A 22,131-nucleotide genomic window follows, 5' to 3' on the forward strand; every position below is an offset into this window, starting at 1 on the left:
AGAGAGAGAGAGAGAGAGAAAGGGAGGGAGGGAGGAAAGAAGGGAGGGGGGAAGAGTCAGTAGTGGAAGAGACCTGCACACATTAGTAAACTCATGTATGCTTACCTACACACATATCACACATTAAAAAATGAAACAAACAAACAAAAAAAAAAGAATTAAAAATACAGAAGTCATTGAGATCATGGGGAAGAGATGCAAAGTGCAAAGGACTACCTGTTTCCTCAATCTGAGATTTGCCGGAAATTGTTGAGGCCACCACAGCAGCCGTGGCCTGGTTCACTCCCCGAGAGGCCTGCTGCAGCTGGGTTAGATTGAGACTGCCCTTGTTCGCTTTCACCTGCCGGGACAAAGGACATTGATATTCACTTTACATCAAAGGCAGCGAGGATGGGACCAAGCAGCTGGCCTGATGGAGCTCAGCAAACACTGTCTGTTGGCAGTTCTCAAAATCAGCGTGGCCTGTGGGCCCGACCCGGGACATCTAGAGTGGAAAGTCAGCCTGGAATATGGGTTGGGTTGCCCTGCGCTCTAGCCTGCATAGTTACCTGCATGATAACTCTTCCATGTGTGGGGAATCCTAAGTAATAAGGGAGGAATAAAGAATGTTCTCGGGTGAAGTTCTGGCCCAGTGGTGAAAGAGCCCTGGTCAATGGCTTCCCGTGAGGATTAAATGCAGCTGAAGCGCTTCACGATCAGAGACGGTGTGGGGGTGAGGGCAGACATCGGTTATACGAAACCTAAGGGCTAAGTCAGGTGACTGACAGACTGCCAGGCAGTGCCATCACCATATACTTTGCTTTGGGACAGGGTCTCACTATGTAGCCTTGGCTGGCCTGGAGCTAGCTATATAGCACACTGGCCTCCAACTAACCGAGGTCCACACAACACTGCTCACTGAGCACGTGGGCCAACAGGCCTGACTAACAGAGACCCTTTTCGTTCTTTCTTTTTTTAAAATAACTTCTTTATTTTTATTTTATGTGCATCGGTGTTTTGATTGCATGTATGCCTTTATAAGGGTGTCAGATACCGTAGGCCAGGGCTTAAAGATAGTTGTAAGCTGTCATGTGGGTGCTGGGAATTGAACCCAGGTCCTCTGGAAGAGTAAGCAATGCTCTTATCCGTTGAGCCATCTCTCTAGCCAGATACTTTTTTCTTGAAACAGGGTCTAACCATGCAAGCCCTAAATGGTTTTGAGCTCACAGAGATCTTCTAGTCTCTGCTCCTTCAGTGTTAGATTAATAAGGACATGAACACCATGACTGGTGAACAGATACTGGTTTAATTTTGGATACAGCAATGGAACTCAGAGCCATGTTCTTGCCAGGCAAGGGTTCTACCACTGAGCCACGCCCCCAGCCCCTCACTGGGGGATCCTAGGCAGGGGCTCTACCACTGAGCCACGCCCCCAGCCCCTCCCTGAGGATTCTAGGCAGGGGCTCTACCCCTGAACCACGCCCCCAGCCCCTCACTGGGGGATTCTAGGCAAGGGCTCTACCACTGAGCCACGCCCCCAGCCCCTCACTGGGAGATTCTAGGCAGGGGCTCTACCACTGAACAATGCCCTAGCTCCTCCCTGAGGATTCTAGGCAGGGGCTCTACCCCTGAACCACACCCACAGCCTCTCACTGGGGGATTCTAGGCAGGGCTCTACCACTGAGCCACAGCCCCAGCCCCTCCCTGGGGGATTCTGGGCAGGGGCTCTACCACTGAGCCCTTGGCAGTAGACAATCTCAGGTCATCAGGTTTGGTAGCAAGTCCCTTCTCCTGACTGAGCCATCTTGCTGGCCCCTGTTTAAAATTTTTATTCTGGGCCAAAGTCTTGTGAACTTGCTCCAGCTGGCCCTAAATTTAAGTCCAGGCTAGCCTTTAACTTTTAACACTCCAGCAGAAGCTGGGATGACAGGTCCATGTTGCCTAGAGCACCTGAATGCTCCTTGGATGCCTGGGACCCTCAAAATCTACCTTATGACAGTGACAAGAGCAGCAAGGCACGCATGTGATGAGCTGGGGGAGGAGCTCCTTGCTGGCTCATATTAGGCCTTTTTGTTTGTTTGGTTTTTTGAGACAGGGATTCTCCGTGTAGCCCTGGCTGTCCTGGAACTCACTCTGTAGATCAGGCTGGCCTTGAACTCAGAAATCCAGCTGCCTCTGCCTCCTGAGTGCAGGGGTTAAATGTGTGCATACATCACCATCCCACTCTCCTTTCTCTTTCTTTGCCAGCCCTTTTTCTTAACTTTTGTATAGATTTAGACTATACCTACCATCTGGCATACATCAGGCTTTTACAAGAGGGTGCTACGGAAACCTCGAGAGGCAGAACTTTTTATTCAGGACAGCACAAACAGAGCTGTGGATTATCACCTGTCCCTGAGCTCAGTTTCATGGCTATAGTCCAGCACCAGCTGGCCCTACCTTGGATGCAGCCACGAGTTGGGCTGTGCTCGCAGCAATCTCACGTGAGCACACCATCAGCTCCTCGAACTTCCCTTTGCCTTGGACCACAAGATCAGCAGCATCCCTGAGAACCCAGATGAGACATGAAGAATGGAGTTACAGAAAGCAGAAAGCATCATGGTCCATCTCCAGCCAATGCTAAGTCCCTGGCTAGACAGAAAGGGCCCCCTGCTTACCCTGCCCCATCTGGGTCCCTTTCAAACTTCCAGTACTATTCACTTTTTTTTTTTTTTTTTTTTTTTTTTTTTTTTTTGAGACAGGGTTTTATATATGGCCAGGAGTTGAGCTGAGGCGGTCATGTTTACCATGCAGGACTGCACTACCGACCCATCTCTCAGTCCCACTGTTAGTTTTATTTAAAAAAAAAAAAAATCATTTGTTTCTAGATTTTAAAAACTTTTTGGGCCAGGCGTGGTATCACAGGCCTTTGATCCCAGCACTTGGGAGACACAGGCTAGTGGAGCTCTTCAAGGCCAGCCTGGTCTACAGAGTGAGCTCCAGGATAGTTCTAGGGCTATGACAGACCCTGTCTTAAAAACCAAAACAGACCGGCCCAACACCAACACCAACAAACATTTTGTAGGTTGGACTAAGAGGCGCACACAAGCTCAGCAAATGCTCTACCGTGGATCTAGCCCAGCACACTTTACACCGTGGATCTAGCCCAGCACACTTTACACTCTGTTGTTATTACACAGGGACCTGGATAGTCCAGGGTGGCCTCTACCTACTATCCTATTGCCTCAGCCCAAGTGCTGGGATTACAGGTGGGGACCATTGTGCCAGGCTATGAGAAAGATACTTCTTTATCTCTTATCAACTGTCTGGGGTGGGACAATGGGATGGGAAAGGGGAGCCTTGGGGCCAGACGCTTACACCATGATGGTCGCTCCCCAACCAACAGCTTTGGAGGCGGATATAAGCCCTTCTGTCCACCGAGAGTTCTTGGCATAAAATTCTTTAGGGGATGCAGTACCCTATAGAAGCAAAAATATAACACTTTGGTTAGAGTTTTACTTTATTTTTATTTTATTTTATGACAGGATATCTCTGTGTAGCCCTGGCTGTTCTGGAACCCACTCTGTAGACCAGACTGGCCTTAAATTCAGAGATTCCCCTGCCTCTGCCTTCCAAGAGCTGGGATTAAAGGCGTGCGCCACCACTGCTCTGCCTTACTTGACTTTTTAAACAGATTTCTCTTGAGTGTCTTGTCTGTATACACATGTGTGTTTTGTCTGTTCTGTCTGTATACACATGTGCCACATGTGTACAGAGGTAGGAGGAGGGAGTCAAATCCCATGGATTTGCAGTTCCAGATGATTGTGAGCCACCACTTCAGTGCTGGGATTGAGCCTTGGTCCTCTGCAGCAACAACAGTGCTCTCTTAAGCAAAAGCCCATCTCTCCAGCCCGCAGTATTTGTTCTGAGAGGGTTTATTACGTAGCTTAAACTACCCTCCAAGTGGCTGGTCTCCCTGCCTCAGCCTCCCAAGTGCTAACGTCATAAGCATGTAGCAACATACCCAGATTTTTTTTTTTTAAATTACATTTATTGAGTGATTCCTGCAGGTGTCAGACAGGCAAGTGACGAGAATGAGAACACAGTAGAGACTGACTTCATCAACCTGGATCGGACTTCAGGGAGTCTAAGCCAGGTGGTTCATTGTCTACATATTGAAAATGCAGTATAATTTGGAAAAGGTTTCCAGGCAACAACCAGTCCAATTCCAGAGGCATAAGAAAGCTTAAGGTGTGGCTACATAGACACTCTGTTACAAAGTACATGTGACCCTGAGGGCGGGTTCTAAAGCTCAGAGGCCTAGAATCTAGTGTGATCTCTGAAGGATAGTATACAGGTCAGCAGGCCATAAACTACATGTGACATCCCCCCTAAGGATGGGCAATGGTCTAGGGAGGGAGGAGCCTGGGATAATTATTCTGGGGAACTTGGGTGAGGCCTGCCTCTAGAGATAGCAGGAAGGTCTCCAGATCACTAACAAAATCCCCTCTAGCTTTGTAGTTGGAATGCAGGTATTGATTTTTATCTTCTGCATTAGGGAGACACCCCTCAATGATTACCGTTTCTGGTTCTCTGCGTGCTTCTCTGTGAGCACAAGGACCCCTGTGCCCCAGAATTTGTTTATATATTTTGTAAGCGTATGTATGTGTGCTGGTAGATGTGTTCACGTCATGGTGCACGTATAAAGGTCAGAGGATGGCTTCGAAGGGACTGGCTCTATCTTTCCACCATGTATGACCTGGAGATTGAACTCAACTTGTTAGGCATAGTGGCAGGCACCTTTACCTGCTGAGCTATCTCGCTGGCCCAATACCCAGCCATTAACAGCTAATTTTAGGGAATGCCTACCAAGGGCTAAGTGCCTTTATTCTCATCTTAAGTATAAGAAAACAAAGATGCAAAGAGGCAAAATGAATTAAAGTAAGTCCCCAGTTTTTAAAAAAGATTCATTTTTGGGAGAGGGGATGGGGGGTGGGGGTGGGATCCAAACTCAGAGTCCCTCAGAAGACCAGCGCTCTTGACCACTGAGCCATTTCTCTAGCCCATAAAGCTCTTGTTTTAAGACAGGGTCTGTATGTAGAGACCAGTCTGGCCTTGAACTCACAGAGCTCTGCTTGCCTCTGCCTCCCAATGCTGGGGATAAACCATGTATAGTTTTATGCAGCATCTGGAGTAGAATTCATGGTTTTACTGATGCTAGGAAGGGACTCTGCCAACTGAGCCATATCCTCAACTCATGAAGGGAATTTTGAGAGAAGGACCAGCTATGCACCCCAGCTGAGGTCAAACTTGAGATCCTCCTGCCTCGGCATTATGAGCTCTTGGATTAAAGAGCTAAGTATCTGCAGGTCTGGAAATCTATAGGGACCAACCTTGCATGTCTGAGAGATGACAGTACCAAGTTTATTCCTGTGATCTGCACAGCTTCCTAAAGTTCTCAGTCATTCCTGGAAGGCCTAGACTCACAACGTCAGAGGGGTGTCTAGCAGCTCTGCGTGGCCTCCAGGAGCTGGACTAGTACTAGCGGAGGCAGCTGCCAGGAACCCTCAACTCTCCACAGTGCCTGTGAATTTCCTTAGATTGGCAGATGGACCCATGATGGAGTACAGGTGAATGCCAGCCAACCAGATGCCAGCACACGTGGAGGAAGAAAGCCCCGCTTACCCTGCCGCTTTCCACTATCTCCTTCTGCAGGTCTTTGGAGGCCACCACGAGCACCTTGATGGCTTGCATCAGGCTGGTGCAGGAACCAAGGATCCTAGTGAGAAGAAATGGCTGGTGACGCAGACACTAAGAAGAAAGTGGGCGACTTGCTTTCTCATTCCTAAACCAGGAAGACCTTGAGTAGGAGGGAGGGGCAGATAAGGTGTTGGGATGGCTGGAGGATACTGCCACCTTGGGCCTTGGAGGAGGCTGGTGAATGACATGTCCCTGCAGGCCTTGCTTACAAGCACCTCGTTTACCTACTGTGACCCCAAGGTTCGCACTGACCTCTCGTTCACCTCCAACTTGACTCCCGTGTCTCCGGCTCGGGATTTACTGAGAATTTCCTGTTAAAAAGAAGCATGGCTGGTTTCTTTCCTTGTCTCTGTGTGTACTACTGGGACTTGGCTCAGGCTTCTTAACGTGCTAGGCACGTGCTCTGATAAGCCATGACCCCAGCCCCTCTATCACTGAGCTACATTCCCATCCCACTAAGCATAGTCCCTGAATGTACCATGAACCTGATCAACCACCACTGCCTTGGATCCAACAAGCTGTGGTGTTACAAAAAGCAGAACCTAGCTAGATATTTTCACCTTTATCCTTGTGAGTAAGAAAAACTCCAGACCTTTCGTCTATCAGGATGGTAGACACCTGGAGTTGACTGTTCTAGCCAGTGAGAGTCTGGACATTGGTACATGAACCATACACCAGAGGCAGCTGCTACCAAATACATGAGGTAGGTGCTTAGTAGTCAGCATGCCCTCCACCATAGTAGCCATATGAGACCTTTCCCATGGGTCTCATTCAGCTTTTACTCTTTAAGACCTATCAGGCTTCCCCCAGCAGTTATTATGACAGTGATGGGTAGCTTTAACTGTCAAATCAACAAACTAGATTCACTCAGCAAGTGAGTCTCAATACCCAGCCCACTGTGGGCAGCACAATTCCCTATGCAATGACTCCTGAACTGTGTGAACTGTTTAAGAGTAGAGACATCAAGCTGAGCACAAGTGAGCAAGGAAGCGAATGTGTACACATTGTTGCTCTCTGCTCTCAACTGCGGATGGGATGTGAAAGCTGCTTCAAGCTCTGGCCACAATGTCTTTGGTGGAATATCCTGAACCTGTAAGCAAAAATAAACCCTTCTTTCCTAAGTTGCTTTTTATCACAGCAACAGAAATGAAACTGAACCAGTGGCCATCCCAGACAGGTGAATGTAACTACTCACATCCATGTTATTATTATCAGCTGGCCTGGAAATTGAAAGTCAGGTGACCTGACACCAAACCAGTCTACCTTGGAGGAAACTACTCATCTTTTTTCATGAAGACCTTGTTTTCTTCCCCTCTTTGATGCAATGATCTTGGGTTTTGATTTTGTGTTCTTTTCCTCTTCCTTTTTTGTTTTGTTTTGTTTTGTTTGTTTGTTCTGTTTTGTTCTGTCTTTCAAGACAGGGTTTCTCTGTTGCCTTGGCTGTCCTGGAACTCACTCTTTACAGCATGCTGGCCTTGAACTCAGAGATAAACCTGCCTCTGCTTCTTTAGTGCTGGGATTAAAGATGTGTGCCACCATAACTAGCAATTCTCTCTGTTTCTCTCTCTGTCTCTGTCTCTCTTTCTCCAATATCTCATGTAGCCCAGGCTGGCTTCAAATTTACTATATAGCTGAGGACAACCTTGAATTCCTTTACCTCCTGCCTTCGCCTCCCAAGGGCTGAGATAGCAGATGTGCACCATCACACAAGGCAGTTCTGGCTTCTCTGACAGGGAAACCAAGACATTCCCGAGGCACAGCACTGCTCTAGGGAAGCCACAGGAGGGTCACTGTGGGAAAGACTATAGAATTCTCTTACCTCTATCCGAGTGGTGGCAGCTTCAATGGCAGCTGAAGTGGCTGCCATCTCCTTGTCCACCAGGTCACCCAGCTCCTCCTGCTTGATGTCCAAGCCCCTGGGCAGCAGCTCCTGTGAGCAGTAGCAGAGGTTAAAAGGACACTTGGTCCTTCTCTTTGCTTTTTCTAGGCCCTATCATAGGAACTTTCTATAAGGCATGGGAGGCAGGGCCTGTCACAGAAACAACCTGGCACTTCCCATGATGTAAAAGTTCAAACCTCATATTCATCCCTTCTTGGCACATTCTCAGAACCACAGTGAGAAGGAACTAAAGTGAAGCCATTTTGAATAAAACTGTCATTGTTAATAGAGGTCAAACTCTACCTGACTTGCATGTTGAGGGTTGGTTTTTTGCTATGCTAAATCGTGGTTGCTCCCAGAGACCTCACTTAGACCTAGGTGATGCTATGGGACCTTGATCCCCAAGTTATCCCTGATTGGTGAATATAGATGCCGACAGCCAATACTGGGCAGAAGAGATATAGTCAGGGTTTTGGGTTCCTGGGCTTGGGGTTGGAGGAGACCCATGAGGAGGGGAAAAAAAATTGAAGAGAGGAGAAGTCACCATGAGGTAAGAATCTAAAAATAATGGCCATTAGCTTGGCTAATTGGCTAATTGGAGTTAAAAGCAACCCAGATGAAACATAGCAAGTTATCTAATGGGATTATTGGCTGGGAAATAGACATAATAGCACAGAGGATAGATACCTGCCCAGCTCTTGTGCTGTTTAAGGCTTATTGTAAATATAAAGGTTGTGTGTCTTATATCTGGGAACTACATGGCCAAAGGTGGGGTAGAAACCCCTGGATTGGGATTAAATATTTTCCACAACAATTGCACAGAATCCTCAGGGTCTCAAGGAGGGACAAGAGAAAGGCTGATCCATTTGTGTGGCCATGGGGAAGCTGTCATCTGTGCCGCGTGAAGCCTCTGTAGTGTGGTGGCTGTGAGCTCACCCACATTCCTGTCTGTGACCCTTCACCCTACTCTGAAAGGAAACACAGTAAACTCAGTGGTTCCCAAGGATGAACCTCAGTGGAACAGAGCTTCAGTTTGTCATTGGGACCTTAGAGGGAGTGGGGCAAACACTGCTTCTATCTCCCTAGGTGGAAAGTCTCACAATCTGGTGTCCCTGTCGGGTTTAGGAGTTACCTGCCAAGCCAGGAACCATACTTAGAGACGAGTAACTATCTACTCCCCTTTTGGGCAAAGATATAGCAGGGAGCCTTCGCCAGGCCAGTGACTCAAACATGGCTAGAAGGTCCTGAGGTTGGCCTTGCCTTGCGAGTTGGCACAGGCCTGCAATCTTAGCATGTAAGAGGCCCAGGGGGTGGTTTTGTGAGACCCTGCCTCAAAACACAACAATGATGTCACCTGCTGTCAGGCCTAACTCTTTCTAGAGTCAAGTTGGAGACACAGAAAGGTCTGGGGGGAGCACAACTGATTCCCTGGCAATGCAGTTGCACTCATGCTTGAAATAAGAATCACTTCCTGGGAGCTGCAGAGCAGGTTCAGTGGGTAAGGGGGCTTGCTGCGCAATCATCAGTTCTGAAGTGCAGATCCCAGCACTGGCATAAAGAGCCTACCTAGCATCTGGCACATGCCTGAGTGGGGCAGAGATAGTGGGTCTGTGGGGTGGCTGGCTTTCAGTGTGGCAGAGAAAACGTGAGAGCTTGAGAGTCTGGTTCAGGGAGAGTCTCAGGGACAGAAGAACAGAGAGCATGACAGAAACCACCTGTGCCTCATATGGTACACATGTGCACACTGACATATATGTGCACATGTACTCCCATACACAGACACACACATAAACTTTCTGGGTAGACATGATGAAGCATGCCAGTAACCCTAGCATGTGGGAAGTAGATACAGGAGGATCAGCCATTCAAGGTTATTCTTGGCTACGTGACAAGTTGGAGGCTAGCCTGGTCTAGAAGACACCATCTCAAATCCAGAAAGGCCAATAGGGCAGGGGATGTGGCTCAGTAGATTGCTTGTCTAACATGCATGAAGCCTGGGTTCCATCTCCACACAAAGCAGGTAGAGTGGTCTGGGCCTGAAACCCCAGCATCCAGAATATGGAGGCAAGAAGAAAGAAGTTCAAGGTCATCCTTAGCTTCAAAGAGAACTTGCGGCCAGCCTGGGCTACACGAGACCCTGTGTCGGACAACCACACAACAAGAAAGCAAATCATATCACTAACAATACCTCGCCAAGGGTCTTGATCTTGCTGAGGCAGTTCCTCATGGCTGAGACGTCAGCTTTCTCCATGGCTCCCTCTTCCTCTAGGGAGGACAGATAGGCCAGGGTTTCTCTGCCATACTGCCTACAGGCCTCCATCAGAGCTGGAGACAGGAGAGACAGATGTTTAAAGGCTGCCTGTTTTCCTTGCTCTCAGGGGCATCCCCTCTACTCTGGTACTCACAGTCGGCTGGCTCCGGTGGGGCCCGGAGGCTGGTGGCACTTCCCTGAATGATAGTGTCACCAGTCAAGTGGGCAAGCAGGGTTATCGAGTGTAGAAGCTCACTAATATCTGCAGGGCACAGGAAGGAAAATGTCAGTGGTAGGTGCCACTGCTTTTCTTTATATTCTTTTTAGTTTATTTATTTGGTTTTTCGAGACAGGGTTTCTCTGTATAGCCCTGGCTGTCCTGGAACTCACTCTGTAGACCAGGCTGGCCTCGAACTCAGAAATCCCCCTGCCTCTGCCTCCCAAGTGCTGGGATTAAAGGCGAGCACCACTGCACGACTTATTTTACTAAATATATATGTCTGTGAGGGAATATCTGAATGCAGATATCCCTAGAGGCCAGCAGAGGGCATCAAATCCATTTAACTAAAATAGCCCAAGGTGAGATGGGTCCTGGGACTTGCTTTTAACCACTAGCCCATATCTCCAGCTCCTTTGTGTACATATCTGAACCTGGCCTGGTGGCCCCTGGTGACAGAGGCCATGCCCTCTGTCCCTCTTACCTTCTGGGCAGGCCAGATGCTGGCTGCGGCTCTTTTCCAGTTGCTCGAGGCAGCTGGAAACAGAGTTGACTTTGGAGAGAAGGTGATCTGAGGAAGACAGGGTAACGTCAGAACAAGGGGTCTCACAATTCGCTCTCCATAAGCAGCTGGGTGGGCTGGCTGATGGACTTAGAGTCCCTGCCCCACACGCTTTTCCTTAAGATAAGACTGAGGGAGAGAGGAAGGGAAAGAGGGAGAGATGGAAGGAAGGCAGAAGGGAGGGCTGCTGGCTGTGCTGGTTGGGATGCGATGTACATTATTTGTTCTTCTTTCTTTCTTTTGAGACACGGACTCACGGAACCCAGGCTGGCTTTCAACTCATGATGTGACCAAGGAGGGCACTGAACTTCTCGTCTTCCTGCCTCCCTCCCTGAAGTGGTGGGATAACAGGCATGTACCATTACACCCAGTGTATACGGTACTAGGACTAGAACCCAGGGCTCTGTACATGCTGCACAAGCACTCTATCAACTGAGCCCTGCTTCTCACCTCACTCTTTTTTTTTTTTGGTTTTTCGAGACAGGGTTTCTCTGTGTAGCCCTGCCTGTCCTGGAACTCACTCTGTAGACCAGGCTGGCCTCGAACTCAGAAATCCACCTGCCTCTGCCTCCCAAGTGCTGGGATTAAAGGCGCACGCCACCACCGCCCGGCCTCACCTCACTCTTGTCTCAGGGTCCTGCTCACTACAGGGCCATGGCGCACTGCAAGGTTTGACACTTAAATGTCTCTTACAAGGTTAGGATATTACAATTGTTGTCCTTATTATTGCGACAGGGTCTCACTACACTGCTCTGTCTGTCCTGGAACGCACAGAATCTGGTAGGCTATGGCCATGTGGGAGGCGGAGCCTACTGAGAGGAAACAGGTCACGGGGGAAGATCTTGGAAGTCTGTTCTCCCTGTCTATTTCCTGTCTTGCTCTTCACTCTCTCCACTCCAGACACCACTACAGAGAGTTGTTCTTCCATGCCTTCCTCTTCGCTGAGGACTGGAACCTTCTGAAATTTCGAGCCACAGTGCCCCTTAAGTCACAATTACTTGAGCACTATATGCCACAGAACTTCGAATGTCATCGACCTAGAGGGTGGGCTTACCCCATGGGCTCCCACATGTAGGTGGGCTGAGGACCCCCTGAGTTACGTTTCCCGTGGGATTCGACACCAATCACAAGTACAGGGCAGCGGGGTCCAGCAGGTGGGCAGCCAGAAGGAAGACTACCTGTGGATCCGGCACAGCTGATGAGGGCAGGCTCTTCAAGCTGGTTCAGCGCCTCCTGTACCTCACGCTCTGCGACCTTTCTGATCCCTGCCAAGAGGATTTTCCTCTGGTTCTTTCCCTGCTGGCACATGGATTCCTGAAAAAAAAAAAAACAAAAAACAAAAAAACCAAGGAGGTGAAAGTTGGCTGGGCACACCACAATGAACCCTAAGCAGTAAATACCTGGGACCACATGGATTCCTGGCCTCTCACTGTGGCCCCAATGAAATCCATACTGGTCAGTTCCACGTAGAAAACAATACCCAGCCTTGGTCCACTGATGTTCACAACTGACCAGAGGAGACTCTCGGATGGCCCACAGGCCCAAGTCTACTACCAGGATGGGAGTCAAATGACGTCCTGAGGACTGCTAACTTTGTCCTCTTGATTAAGACAAGCCTAGATTTGGGACTGGAGAGATAATGGCTCAGTGGTTAAGAGCATGGACTGCTCTTCCAAAGGTCCTGAGTTCAATTCCCAGCAACCACATGGTGGCTCACAACCATCTGCAATGGGGTCCAATTCGTCTTAAGACAACTACAGTGTACTCATATATATAAATAAATCTCCCTTTAAAAGGGGATCTGTGTGACATACAAATTAAATTTAAAAAGATAAGCCTAGATTAATGAAGCACACCCGTGTCTGCGTCTGCACGAGCATTTCTAGAGATGATTAGAATCCAACACGGGTCCTCTGACAGAGCCTCAGCACTGAGCCATCTCTCTAGGCCCTAGCTTATTTTATTATTTTATTAGGCGGGGACTCATGTATCTCAGGTAGGTCTTAAAGTTAGTATTAGAGGCTGAGGATAACAGGAACTCCTGCTTCTCCTTGTGTCGATTTCCTGACTTAGGGTATCACAGGCATGTGCAAGCAAGCTCAGGTGACTTGGCCTGGAGGCTGCACTCATGGCCTCGTGCACGCTGGACAAGCGCTCCACCCACTGAGGTACAGCCCCAGCCCACACACTTTTCTTTGTGTATGAAACAGAGGCACTAGGTTTTAGGAACTGTGCCCACAGGAGACCTTGGCAATTAGGCCCAATGGCTTTGAACCCTTCACAGCACATCTCTGGCCTCCATAGTGTCCCCAGTGGCTCTATGTCACTTGCCTGGGCACCGGCCAGTTGGATCTGGGCACTTTCCAGCTGGTCTCGGAGAGCTGACAGCTCTTCCTCTCTCTGAGCTGCGGCAGTCGCCAAGCTGCCTTGTTCCTTCTCCAACTCGGCGATCTGCATCAGCCATTTCGCTTCTGACTGCAGAGGTCACCCATGTGGAAACAGGGAGAAACTGAGGAAATTAAAGAGGCACCTCCCGGGGACCCCAGAGCCATTTCCTGGGTCTACCTGTCTATCACTGCTTCCAGGAATACATGTGGATTACAGGGGTGGGGTGGGGTGGGGTGCAGAGGGCTCAGGAGGGGCTGAAGCACCAGAGGGAGGGCACAGGGAAGGGGTCACCTGGGCAGAGGTTTCCAGGCTGCTATGGAGGACATGCAGCTCCTGTCTGCTGGTGGCCAGTTCATGCTTCAGGTTCTCTAGAACATCCTGTTGCTCTTGAGTCTGAAACAGAGGCAAAATAGAAGCGGCTGTGAGCCGGGGACTCGTGAGAAGGAATAAGCATAGGTATACATGCATGTCCCACGCTAGTGACTGACACTGCACACTCCACGAGGTCTGAGTTATAAGTGTGTGGATAACAGGCAGGTTGGAGGAAGTTGATAACTCAGTCCTCACCAACAGCTTTGCTTTTCTTTCTCAACAGTCATTTTTGAAGATTAGTTTATTAGCTGTTAATAAGAATTCAGGACTAACACATACTAATTACTATCAATAACTGATTATCAATATAGTAATAATTAAGTTTATCAATATAAATATTAATTAGGACCAGTAATTTCAATAAAATATTAATATTATAATATCAATTATATAATTAACTATATCATATGATTAATAACATATTAAATCACAATTGATATTAATGTCAATATTAATTACTAGTAACAATAAAACAAATAAGAATTGATTTTACATATAGTTTTGTTGTTGTTGAGATAGGGTTTCTCTGTATAGCCCTGGCTGTCCTAAAACTCTGTAGATTAGGCAGGCCTCAAATTCAGAGATCTGCCTGCCTCTGCCTGGGATTAAAGGCATGTGCCACTACTGTCTGGTCCCCCATTCCTTTGCCTGCCCCCCTGTCCTTCCTTGAGACAGGGTTTCAAGTAGCCCAGGCTGGCCTTGAATTTGCTATATAGCCAAGGATGACCCTGAACTTCTGTTCCTCTTGCCTCCACCACTCAAGTGCCAAGATTACACGGACATGCACTACCATGCCTGGTTCAGGTGTTAACAGAGATGGGCCTCGTAGGTGAGCCTGCTAGATAAGAACTCTACCGCCAGGCAGTGGTGGCGCAAGCCTTTAATCCCAGCACTTGGGAGGCAGGGGCAGGTAGATTTCTGAGTTCGAGGCCAGCCTGGTCTACAGAGTGAGTTTCAGGACAGCCAGGGCCACACAGAGAAACCCTGACTCGAAAAAACAAAACAAAACAAAAAAGAAATCTACCAACTGAGCGACATGCCCAGCCCCCAGCAACTGCTCTTCTGTGTAGCCTCCGAAGGCCCTGAGAACTAGCCATGGAGAGTATGATGAAGCCCTGTGGACCAGATCTGCTTCCAAGCCTGCCCACAGGTGTTCAAGAGAGGACTGAAGCTTGAGGGGCTTGCAGCTGAGCCGGATAACCTGATCCCCCAGACCCGCACGGTACCAGAAGAGAAGCTAAACATAACCCCCACCCCCACAGACACACATGCACGCGCACACACACACACACACACTCCTCCCTTCTACATCCCCAGGTGCCATCTCCTGCTTACCTTCTGCTGGGCCTGGTCACTTACACGTGCAAATGAATCTGCTAGTTCTTTTTTCTCTCTTTCCAAGTCCACCTGGGCTTGCCGGGCCACAGACACCTGTTTGGTCACCTCTGCATTCTGAAAGAGGAGTGGAGAGTCTTTTAGCTGACATGGCTCGGGCTCAGAGCCCGTCTCTCCTCTAGCAGCAGTGATCTATCAGACTGTGAGTAACAAGGAGGCAGACAAGGGAGACGTTTTCTCCTACCCAGAAGGAAGCCAGAATCAGCCATGACCTTCAGATAGATGTCACAATTACAGGTGTTTACAAAAATACACAGAGTGGGTAAGGGGTAGGGTTGTCTGATGTACTGTTTTCCCAGGCTGGCTTGGAATTCACCATGTAGCCCAGGCTAGCATCAGACTGATAGAAATCCTCCCGCCTCTGCTTCCTACATTTAAGGATTTCAGGTATGCCTACTTGTTTATTTTTTGAGATAGGATCTGACTATTTAGTCCTGCCTATTTTCCAGTGTTGTGTTTAAAGTTGTATGCAACTATACCTGACTATTTATTTTTTTGAGATAGGATCTTGCCTCCACCTTCTGATAGGATTATAGGCATGTCCCACTATGTCCCGCTCAAATGAAGGGTAATTCTAAGTGTGGCTGGCACACAAGACAGAACTCAAGAAGTCTTAAAAAGCTGGGGTTAGGGCTGGAGAGATGGCTAAGTGGTTAAGAGCACTGACTGTTCTTCCAGAGGTCCTGAGTTCAATTCCCAGCAACCACATGGTGGCTCACAACCATCTATAATGGGATCTGATGCCCTCTTCTGGTGTGTGTGAAGCCAGCTACAGTGTACTCATATAAATAAAATCTTAAAAAAAAAAAAAAAGAAAGAAAGAAAAAAGAAAGCTGGGGTTAAGAAATAGGAGTGTGGGGCTGGAGAGATGGCTCGGAGGTTAAGAGCATGTGCTGCTCTTTCAAAGGACGCAGGTTGAGTTCCCCACACCAATGCTAGGCTCATAATTTGCCTATAACTTCAGTTTCAGAGCTCTGATGTCCTCTACTGGCCTCCTCAAGCAGCTGCATACACATGCGCGTACACAAACATACAGACATACAGAAGAAGGATAAATACATATGAGTGCAGCTTGGAGACCCCCAACCCCCACCCACCCAGGCTTGAGCTGTTTCTCCCATAATGTGGAATATATGGGAGGATTAGAAGGGGCCTAAGTGCCTACCTTCCGCAGCAGGTCAGCATGGTTCTGCACCAGTTCACTGTACTTCTCTTTTAACTTGCTATATCGCTGTTCATTGGCCTGGGCCTTTCCTGCATTGGAAAGATCAAGGTGAGGCCTCTGCCCTGGCTGGGATGGCCCTCATCCTCCCTCCAGTAAGCTGGGGCCACTAACGATCTTTTTATCTTTTTTTTTTTTTTTTTTTTTTAAGATACGTTCTCATGTAGCTCAGGCTATAACCCACCCCCACCTTTTTAGGTCTTCTTTCTCCAGCTCCCTCTCCTAGGAAAGTCCCTCTCTCAGGATAGGGATTCAAGACATCATTGTGTCCTTGGTTGTTCTGAGCCCAGCGGTGCCCTGAAACCTGTCCCTACCTCTGAGGACAACAGTCAGCACCCTGGCTTTACTTCCATGAAGAGGTGATCCCGCCCCCAGCCCCAGCCCTGCCCCTCACTTTCTATCTCAGTCAGGCTGCGCTGTGCCTTCTCCGTGTCCTCTCGCTGCCTCTTCAGCTCATCCAGCTCCGTGCGCAGGAACTCGCAGTCATCTGTAGCCTGTCGTCCCAAGTGCTGCTGTTCGGCCAGCTCTGCCTCCAGCTCACTGACGCGACCCTTCAGCTGCAGCATGGCCCGCTGGCTCTGTCAGGGGAACCCCAGCTGAGAAGCTTGCTTCTGCCAGGCTGCCCCATAGGGGCACCAGGCAGAACAGGAATGACTTTTCAAGTTGCTAGCACTGATGTGGCTGATCTCTGAATCATCATATTTCCTGATCCATAGATTCAACCAACCACAGACAGAAAACTTTTTGTTCTTGTTTTGGTGCTCTGGGTCAAGCCCAGGATTTTGCTCATGTGACCAGTGTCTATACTACTGAGCAATACCCCATCCCTTCACTGGGGGACTCTAGGCAGGGGCTCTACCACTGAGCCACGCCCTCAGCCCCTCACTGGGGGATTCTAGGCAGGGGCTCTACCACTGAGCCACGCCCCCAGTCCCTCACTGGGGGATTCTAGGCAGGGGCTCTACCACTGAGCCACGCCCCCAGCCCCTCTCTGGGGGATTCTAGGCAGGGGCTCTACCACTGAGCCACGCCCCAGCCCCTCCCTGGGGGATTCTAGGAAGGTCCTCTACTGCTCAGTCACCCTTCCCAGACCTCCAGCCCTTTACCGTGATTCTAGGTAAGGTCTCCGCCAATGAGCCACACCTCCTGTCCCTTCCTGGGTCATTTTAGCTCAGCCCTCTACAACTGAACCACACCTCTAAGCTATCATTGATGAATTCTCTGCCAGTACTTTACAACGAGGCATACCCTAACCGAGGGATTCTAGACAGGTGCTCTGTCACGCGCTCTCAGCCCTCTGATAGATTTAGGCAAAGTGAAATATCATTGAGCTACAGCCCCAGCTCCTAAATCAAGTTTTCTCAAGAACTTATGAGAGGTGGTCTTTGTCATCCCCGAAGGCCACGCCATAGCTGTGGTCCACGGGGACACTGGTACCCAGTTTAACTGCCATCCTAAAGTCACAGGTTATGACAACAAATTCTAATTGAGACCTTTAGATGAGCAAACTCATTGACTTCGGCATATCTATTTTGTGGTTGTTGTTGGTTTTGTTTTTTTGAGACAGGGTTTCTCTGTGTAACCCTGGCTGTCCTGGAACTCACTATGTAGACCAGGCTGGCCTCAAACTCATAGTGACCCACCTGCTTTTGCCTCCCCAGCACTGGGGATTAAAGGCGTGCGCCACCACACCCAGCAACGCCTACTATTAATCAACCCGTCTTAGGATGGGGTCCAGCCAGTATCATGTGTAACAATGATGGTGAAACCCAAGCGCACAAGGACCCTGGAACGCACCTCAACCTTCATGTTGTCCAGCTGTCCTGTCAGTCCACCGATCTCTCTGTACAGGCGTTCAATCAAGTGGTCCCTGAGAAGAGAAAATCAGGCTTGGTGTCACTATGTCCCGCCCCTCTCCTCCATGTAAGTCAGGAGACTGGAAGACTGGCAAAGGAAGTCAAAGCTGGTGTTAATTGGGGCCATTCTCTTTAAGAAAACAATCAAACAAACAAATAACTTTTCTTGTTTCCGGATATTGATTGGAGGAAGTTGTTTCTATTCCCACCACGACCACTCTTCTCTCCCTTCCTCTGGAGTGCTAGAATTACAAACGTGTGCCACTGCTTTAGTACTGGGGTAGACAGGCACTCTACAAATGAATCTCCATCTCTAGACCCATGAATAATTAACAATCCTTTGCAGTATAAAGTTTACAGTCAACTTTTCTCATCTGTGGTTCTAGACCTGTGCACTCAACTGACTGGAGATGGAAAATATTTGGGGAGATAAAAAATTGCATCTATATTGACTACATATGACTTTTGTTGTCATTATTTCTTTTTTTTTAATTAGATATTTTCTTTATTTACATGTAAATTTCTCCTTTCCTAGTTTCCCCTCCAAAAAACAAAGAAACAAACAAAAACAACAAAAACAAACCCCTGATGTTGTCATTATTTCTTAAACAGGAAAACAGGGGCTGGTGAGATGGCTCAGAAGGTAAAGATGCCATCCAGCCTGACAATCTTCGTTATATCCCTGGCACTCATTTGGTAGAAGGAGAGAACTGACTCCTGCAAGCTGTCTTCTTATTTATACACTAATGGTATAGCATCCATGCAGCAACTTCATCCCAGTACAAAATTTAAAGAAAACAGCGCGCGCACACACACACACACACACAGAGTATTCATCTTAAAAAGGAGTCTTGCACAGTGGCTGAATTTTGCACCCGTGCCTGTCTGTGAGGGTGATTCTGGACCCAGCAACCCTTGGATACCTAGGGTTACTGTACATTAAACATTAGTTATCTTACCCTTATACCCACAGGTTCACAGTTACTGATCTAGGATATAGACTAAATGTTTAGAGAAGGGGTGAGAGATTAAGACAATTTTTTGTTTGTTTGTTTGTTTGGTTGGTTTTTCGAGACAGGGTTTCTCTGTGTAGCCCTGGCTGTCCTGGAACTCACTCTGTAGACCAGGCTGTCCTCAAACTCAGAAATCCACTTGCCTCTGCCTCCCAAGTGCTGGGATCAAAGGTGTGCGCCACCACCACCCGGCTGACAGTTTTTTAAATTTATGTACATCTCTGCCTAATAGTATGTGCACATGTGTGTGGGTTCTCTTGGAGGCCGGAAGAGGGTGTTGGATCCCCGGGAGTTTCAGGGGGTTGTAAGCCACTCAATGTAGGTGCTGGAAAATGAACTTTAAGTATCAAGGGCTCTTAGCCACAAAGCCATTTCTCTAACCCTGGTCCCTTTCTTAGCTGGGAGATGGAATCCCAGCACTTAGGCATGCTAAGTGAGTGGTTCCCCTGAGCGACATTCCTCCTCTTTCCAAAAAGCCCAGAAGTCAAGGATTCTAAGTATAGATGGGGTGGATCTGTGTGTGAAGGACCTTGCCTCCAAGTGCAACAACCTGAGTTCCAGCCCTGGGCTCCATATAAATGCAGAAGGAGAGAGACGACTCCATAAAATTCAGACTTCAACGTGTGCAACACCTTGCCATGTCCCCCAACCCACAGCACACATATAATCAAGCAAACAAATGCATCAAAATATTTTCTTTTAAAGGAGGTACTGTACTACAGAGATAGCTCAGCAGTCAAGAGCACTTGCTCTGGCAGAGAAGTCAAGATCAGTTCCCAGCACCTATGTTGAGTGATTCAAAACGGCATCTATTTCTGGCCTACGTGGGCACACAGGCATGCACACAGACAGACAGACACTAAAAAAAGGTATTGAGTAACAAAAGAAGATACCTAACATTGACGTCTAGCCTCCACATGCATGCATAGGCAAGTGCACACATGTATACACATGTAAACACACACATGTGTACACACACGTGTGAACACATACACATACTCAAACACACACAATCTAAATAACACCAAACAAAGGAAGTAGAGGGCATCTGTGGAATAACATCTCAGCTTGAATTCTGGCAAAAACACATACACGTGCTCTCACACACACACGCAAACACACACATGTACTTACACACATAAACACACAGATATACTCACACATAAACACACATGTACTTTCACATACAAACACAAATAAACACATGCACACACACACAGAATTCCTTCCTCCTGGGGTAGCCGTCGCAGGCAGACCACAGCTTAGCTTCATTTCTCGACCCTGTACTTCCACCCAGCATGGACTCACTTCTCGTCCTTGTTCACGCCATTCTGATTGTTGAAATTGAAGGGGTCGCTGCTCAATGAGCTGCCGAAGACGTCGTCAAACTTGTTGTCAAACAAAGTCTGCAGCGATTGGTGGGGGAAGGGGAAGCACAAGTCAGAGACCTAGAAAATTCTAAGGGCGCGGGAGAGGTGCATGCAATTTATAAATTTAGTTTATACTACTGAGCTCTGGCTGGCCTAGAACTCGCTTATACAGACCAAACTGGCCTCAAACTCATAGAAATATCTGCTTACTTCTGTCTCCTGATTGCTGGAATTAAAATATATGCTGCCTTGCTTGGCTCATTTTTTCCTATTTTTCTTTCTTTGTAATTAAGTAAAACATTTTAAAAGATGTATTTATTTTTACATGTGTGAGTGTTCTGTCTTCATGTATGTGTGTTCTGTCTGTATGTATGTGTGTTCTGTCTGCATGCATGTGTGTTCTGTCTGCATGTATGTGTGTATGTCTCTGGTGTTCACAGAGGTAGGAAGAGGCTTTTCTTGGTCTGGAGTTAAAGACGGTTGTGAAGCCAGGTGGTGGTAGCACACACCTTTAATCCCAGCACCCGGGAGGCAGAGGCAGGGAGATCTCTGTGAGTTTGAGGTTAACCTGGTCTACAGAGCGAGTTTCAGGACAGCCAGGGTTACACAGAGAACCCCTTCTTGAAAAACAAAACAAAAAAACAAACAGAAAAAAAAAAAAATAGTTGTGAGCCATTTTGTGGATGCTGGGAATCAAACCCAGGTCTCCTGCAAGAGCAACAAATGCTGAGCCATCTCTCTAGCCCTTTGTATTTTGGAGACAGGGCCTCAGGATGTGCTTGTTACGTGGCTGAAGCTGACCTTGAATTCCTCTCCTCCAGCCTTCACCTCCCAAGTTCTGTGATTAGCGGCATGCACGACTACACTTGGTACCAAGAATCTGTTTTCTTGATTTGAGGCCTAGCTAAGATCACTCCAGGAGCTGGAGTGCAGGGGGCTCCTACTTGGTTATGAGAAGGGGGAATCCAGCTAGGCACTGTGGCACGCACATGGTGCTGCACCCATCTTAGAGGCAGAAGCAGGAGGATTTCCAGAGCCAGGGAGTTTGAGAGCAGCACGGGCAACATAGTGAGACACCATTTCCAAATAATAAAGTTGGCAGATCTAACCTAAACAGACAGACCTAAGACTCTCTTATCCTTCTGTCTGTTCTAGAAGGGCCAAGTTCCTCTCGCAGGGGTCTCTACCTGCTGGGAGGCGTCCATGTCCATGAGGTCATCCTTCTCCAGGACAGGCTCACTGTCTGGGGATGACACCTCAGCTGGGATCACCACCACAGGACTGATGTGCTCCGACAGGGCCGAGGCTCGTAGGAAGTTGGGGGGATTCTGGAGAATCGAGACAAGATACATCTTTAAAGGATGCTCAGTGGCCAGGCCCTGGGGTCCACGCAGAGCCCAACAAGCACACTCACCTCAGGCAGCTGGGGGATCTGAATGAGTCGCTTGAAGTACTGTAGGTTGCTGGAACGCTGAAACAGATCTTTCAACCTGGCAGTGCAGAAGGAATTCAGAGATGCTGAATATGGTTGATCACATCTCCCCAGCATCCCACCCTCTGTCACCTTAAAGGCACATACTGTCGGTGGTTTGCCCTCCATAATGGCAGAATTCAATTATGACACTACAGAGGCAGGGGGATGATGCAGTGGGTAAAAGGCACTTGGTCATTTCACGGAGCAAGCCTGGTGACTTGAGTTTGACTCCTGGAACCCACATGATGTGGAAAGATAAAAGTGGCTCCATGAAGTTGCCCTCTGACCTCCAAAAGCACACTCATGGCACACATCCATCTCTCTCGCTCTCTGTATTGCTCACATAGATAAATGAAAACTCAACAGAATGATGTAACAGATTGAAGTTTTGTGTATTTTTTTTTTTTTTTTTTT

General features: G+C 48.2%; 1 protein-coding gene across 6 annotated transcripts in view; it reads right to left on the bottom strand.

Annotated features, from left to right (window-relative positions):
- Hip1 (huntingtin interacting protein 1) overlaps window positions 1-22,131 on the bottom strand; it is a 144,092-nt gene that overhangs the window by 9,205 nt on the left and 112,756 nt on the right. For all 6 annotated transcript variants that reach the window (XM_031338214.1, XM_031338213.1, XM_031338212.1 and 3 more), the window contains exons 10-28: window positions 21,658-21,733; window positions 21,431-21,571; window positions 20,182-20,279; window positions 17,802-17,874; window positions 16,399-16,582; window positions 15,948-16,036; window positions 14,723-14,839; window positions 13,307-13,408; window positions 12,959-13,102; window positions 11,806-11,941; window positions 10,550-10,636; window positions 10,003-10,110; window positions 9,786-9,922; window positions 7,538-7,648; window positions 5,971-6,029; window positions 5,644-5,737; window positions 3,337-3,437; window positions 2,419-2,524; window positions 217-340 (exon numbers count right to left, since the gene is read on the bottom strand). In XM_031338214.1, coding sequence (XP_031194074.1) covers window positions 217-340; window positions 2,419-2,524; window positions 3,337-3,437; window positions 5,644-5,737; window positions 5,971-6,029; window positions 7,538-7,648; window positions 9,786-9,922; window positions 10,003-10,110; window positions 10,550-10,636; window positions 11,806-11,941; window positions 12,959-13,102; window positions 13,307-13,408; window positions 14,723-14,839; window positions 15,948-16,036; window positions 16,399-16,582; window positions 17,802-17,874; window positions 20,182-20,279; window positions 21,431-21,571; window positions 21,658-21,733 — 2,087 coding nt within the window. The remainder of the gene's footprint in view (window positions 1-216; window positions 341-2,418; window positions 2,525-3,336; window positions 3,438-5,643; window positions 5,738-5,970; window positions 6,030-7,537; window positions 7,649-9,785; window positions 9,923-10,002; window positions 10,111-10,549; window positions 10,637-11,805; window positions 11,942-12,958; window positions 13,103-13,306; window positions 13,409-14,722; window positions 14,840-15,947; window positions 16,037-16,398; window positions 16,583-17,801; window positions 17,875-20,181; window positions 20,280-21,430; window positions 21,572-21,657; window positions 21,734-22,131) is intronic.

This window comes from Mastomys coucha, unplaced genomic scaffold (assembly GCF_008632895.1).
Source record: "Mastomys coucha isolate ucsf_1 unplaced genomic scaffold, UCSF_Mcou_1 pScaffold22, whole genome shotgun sequence".
Lineage (NCBI taxonomy): Eukaryota > Metazoa > Chordata > Mammalia > Rodentia > Muridae > Mastomys > Mastomys coucha.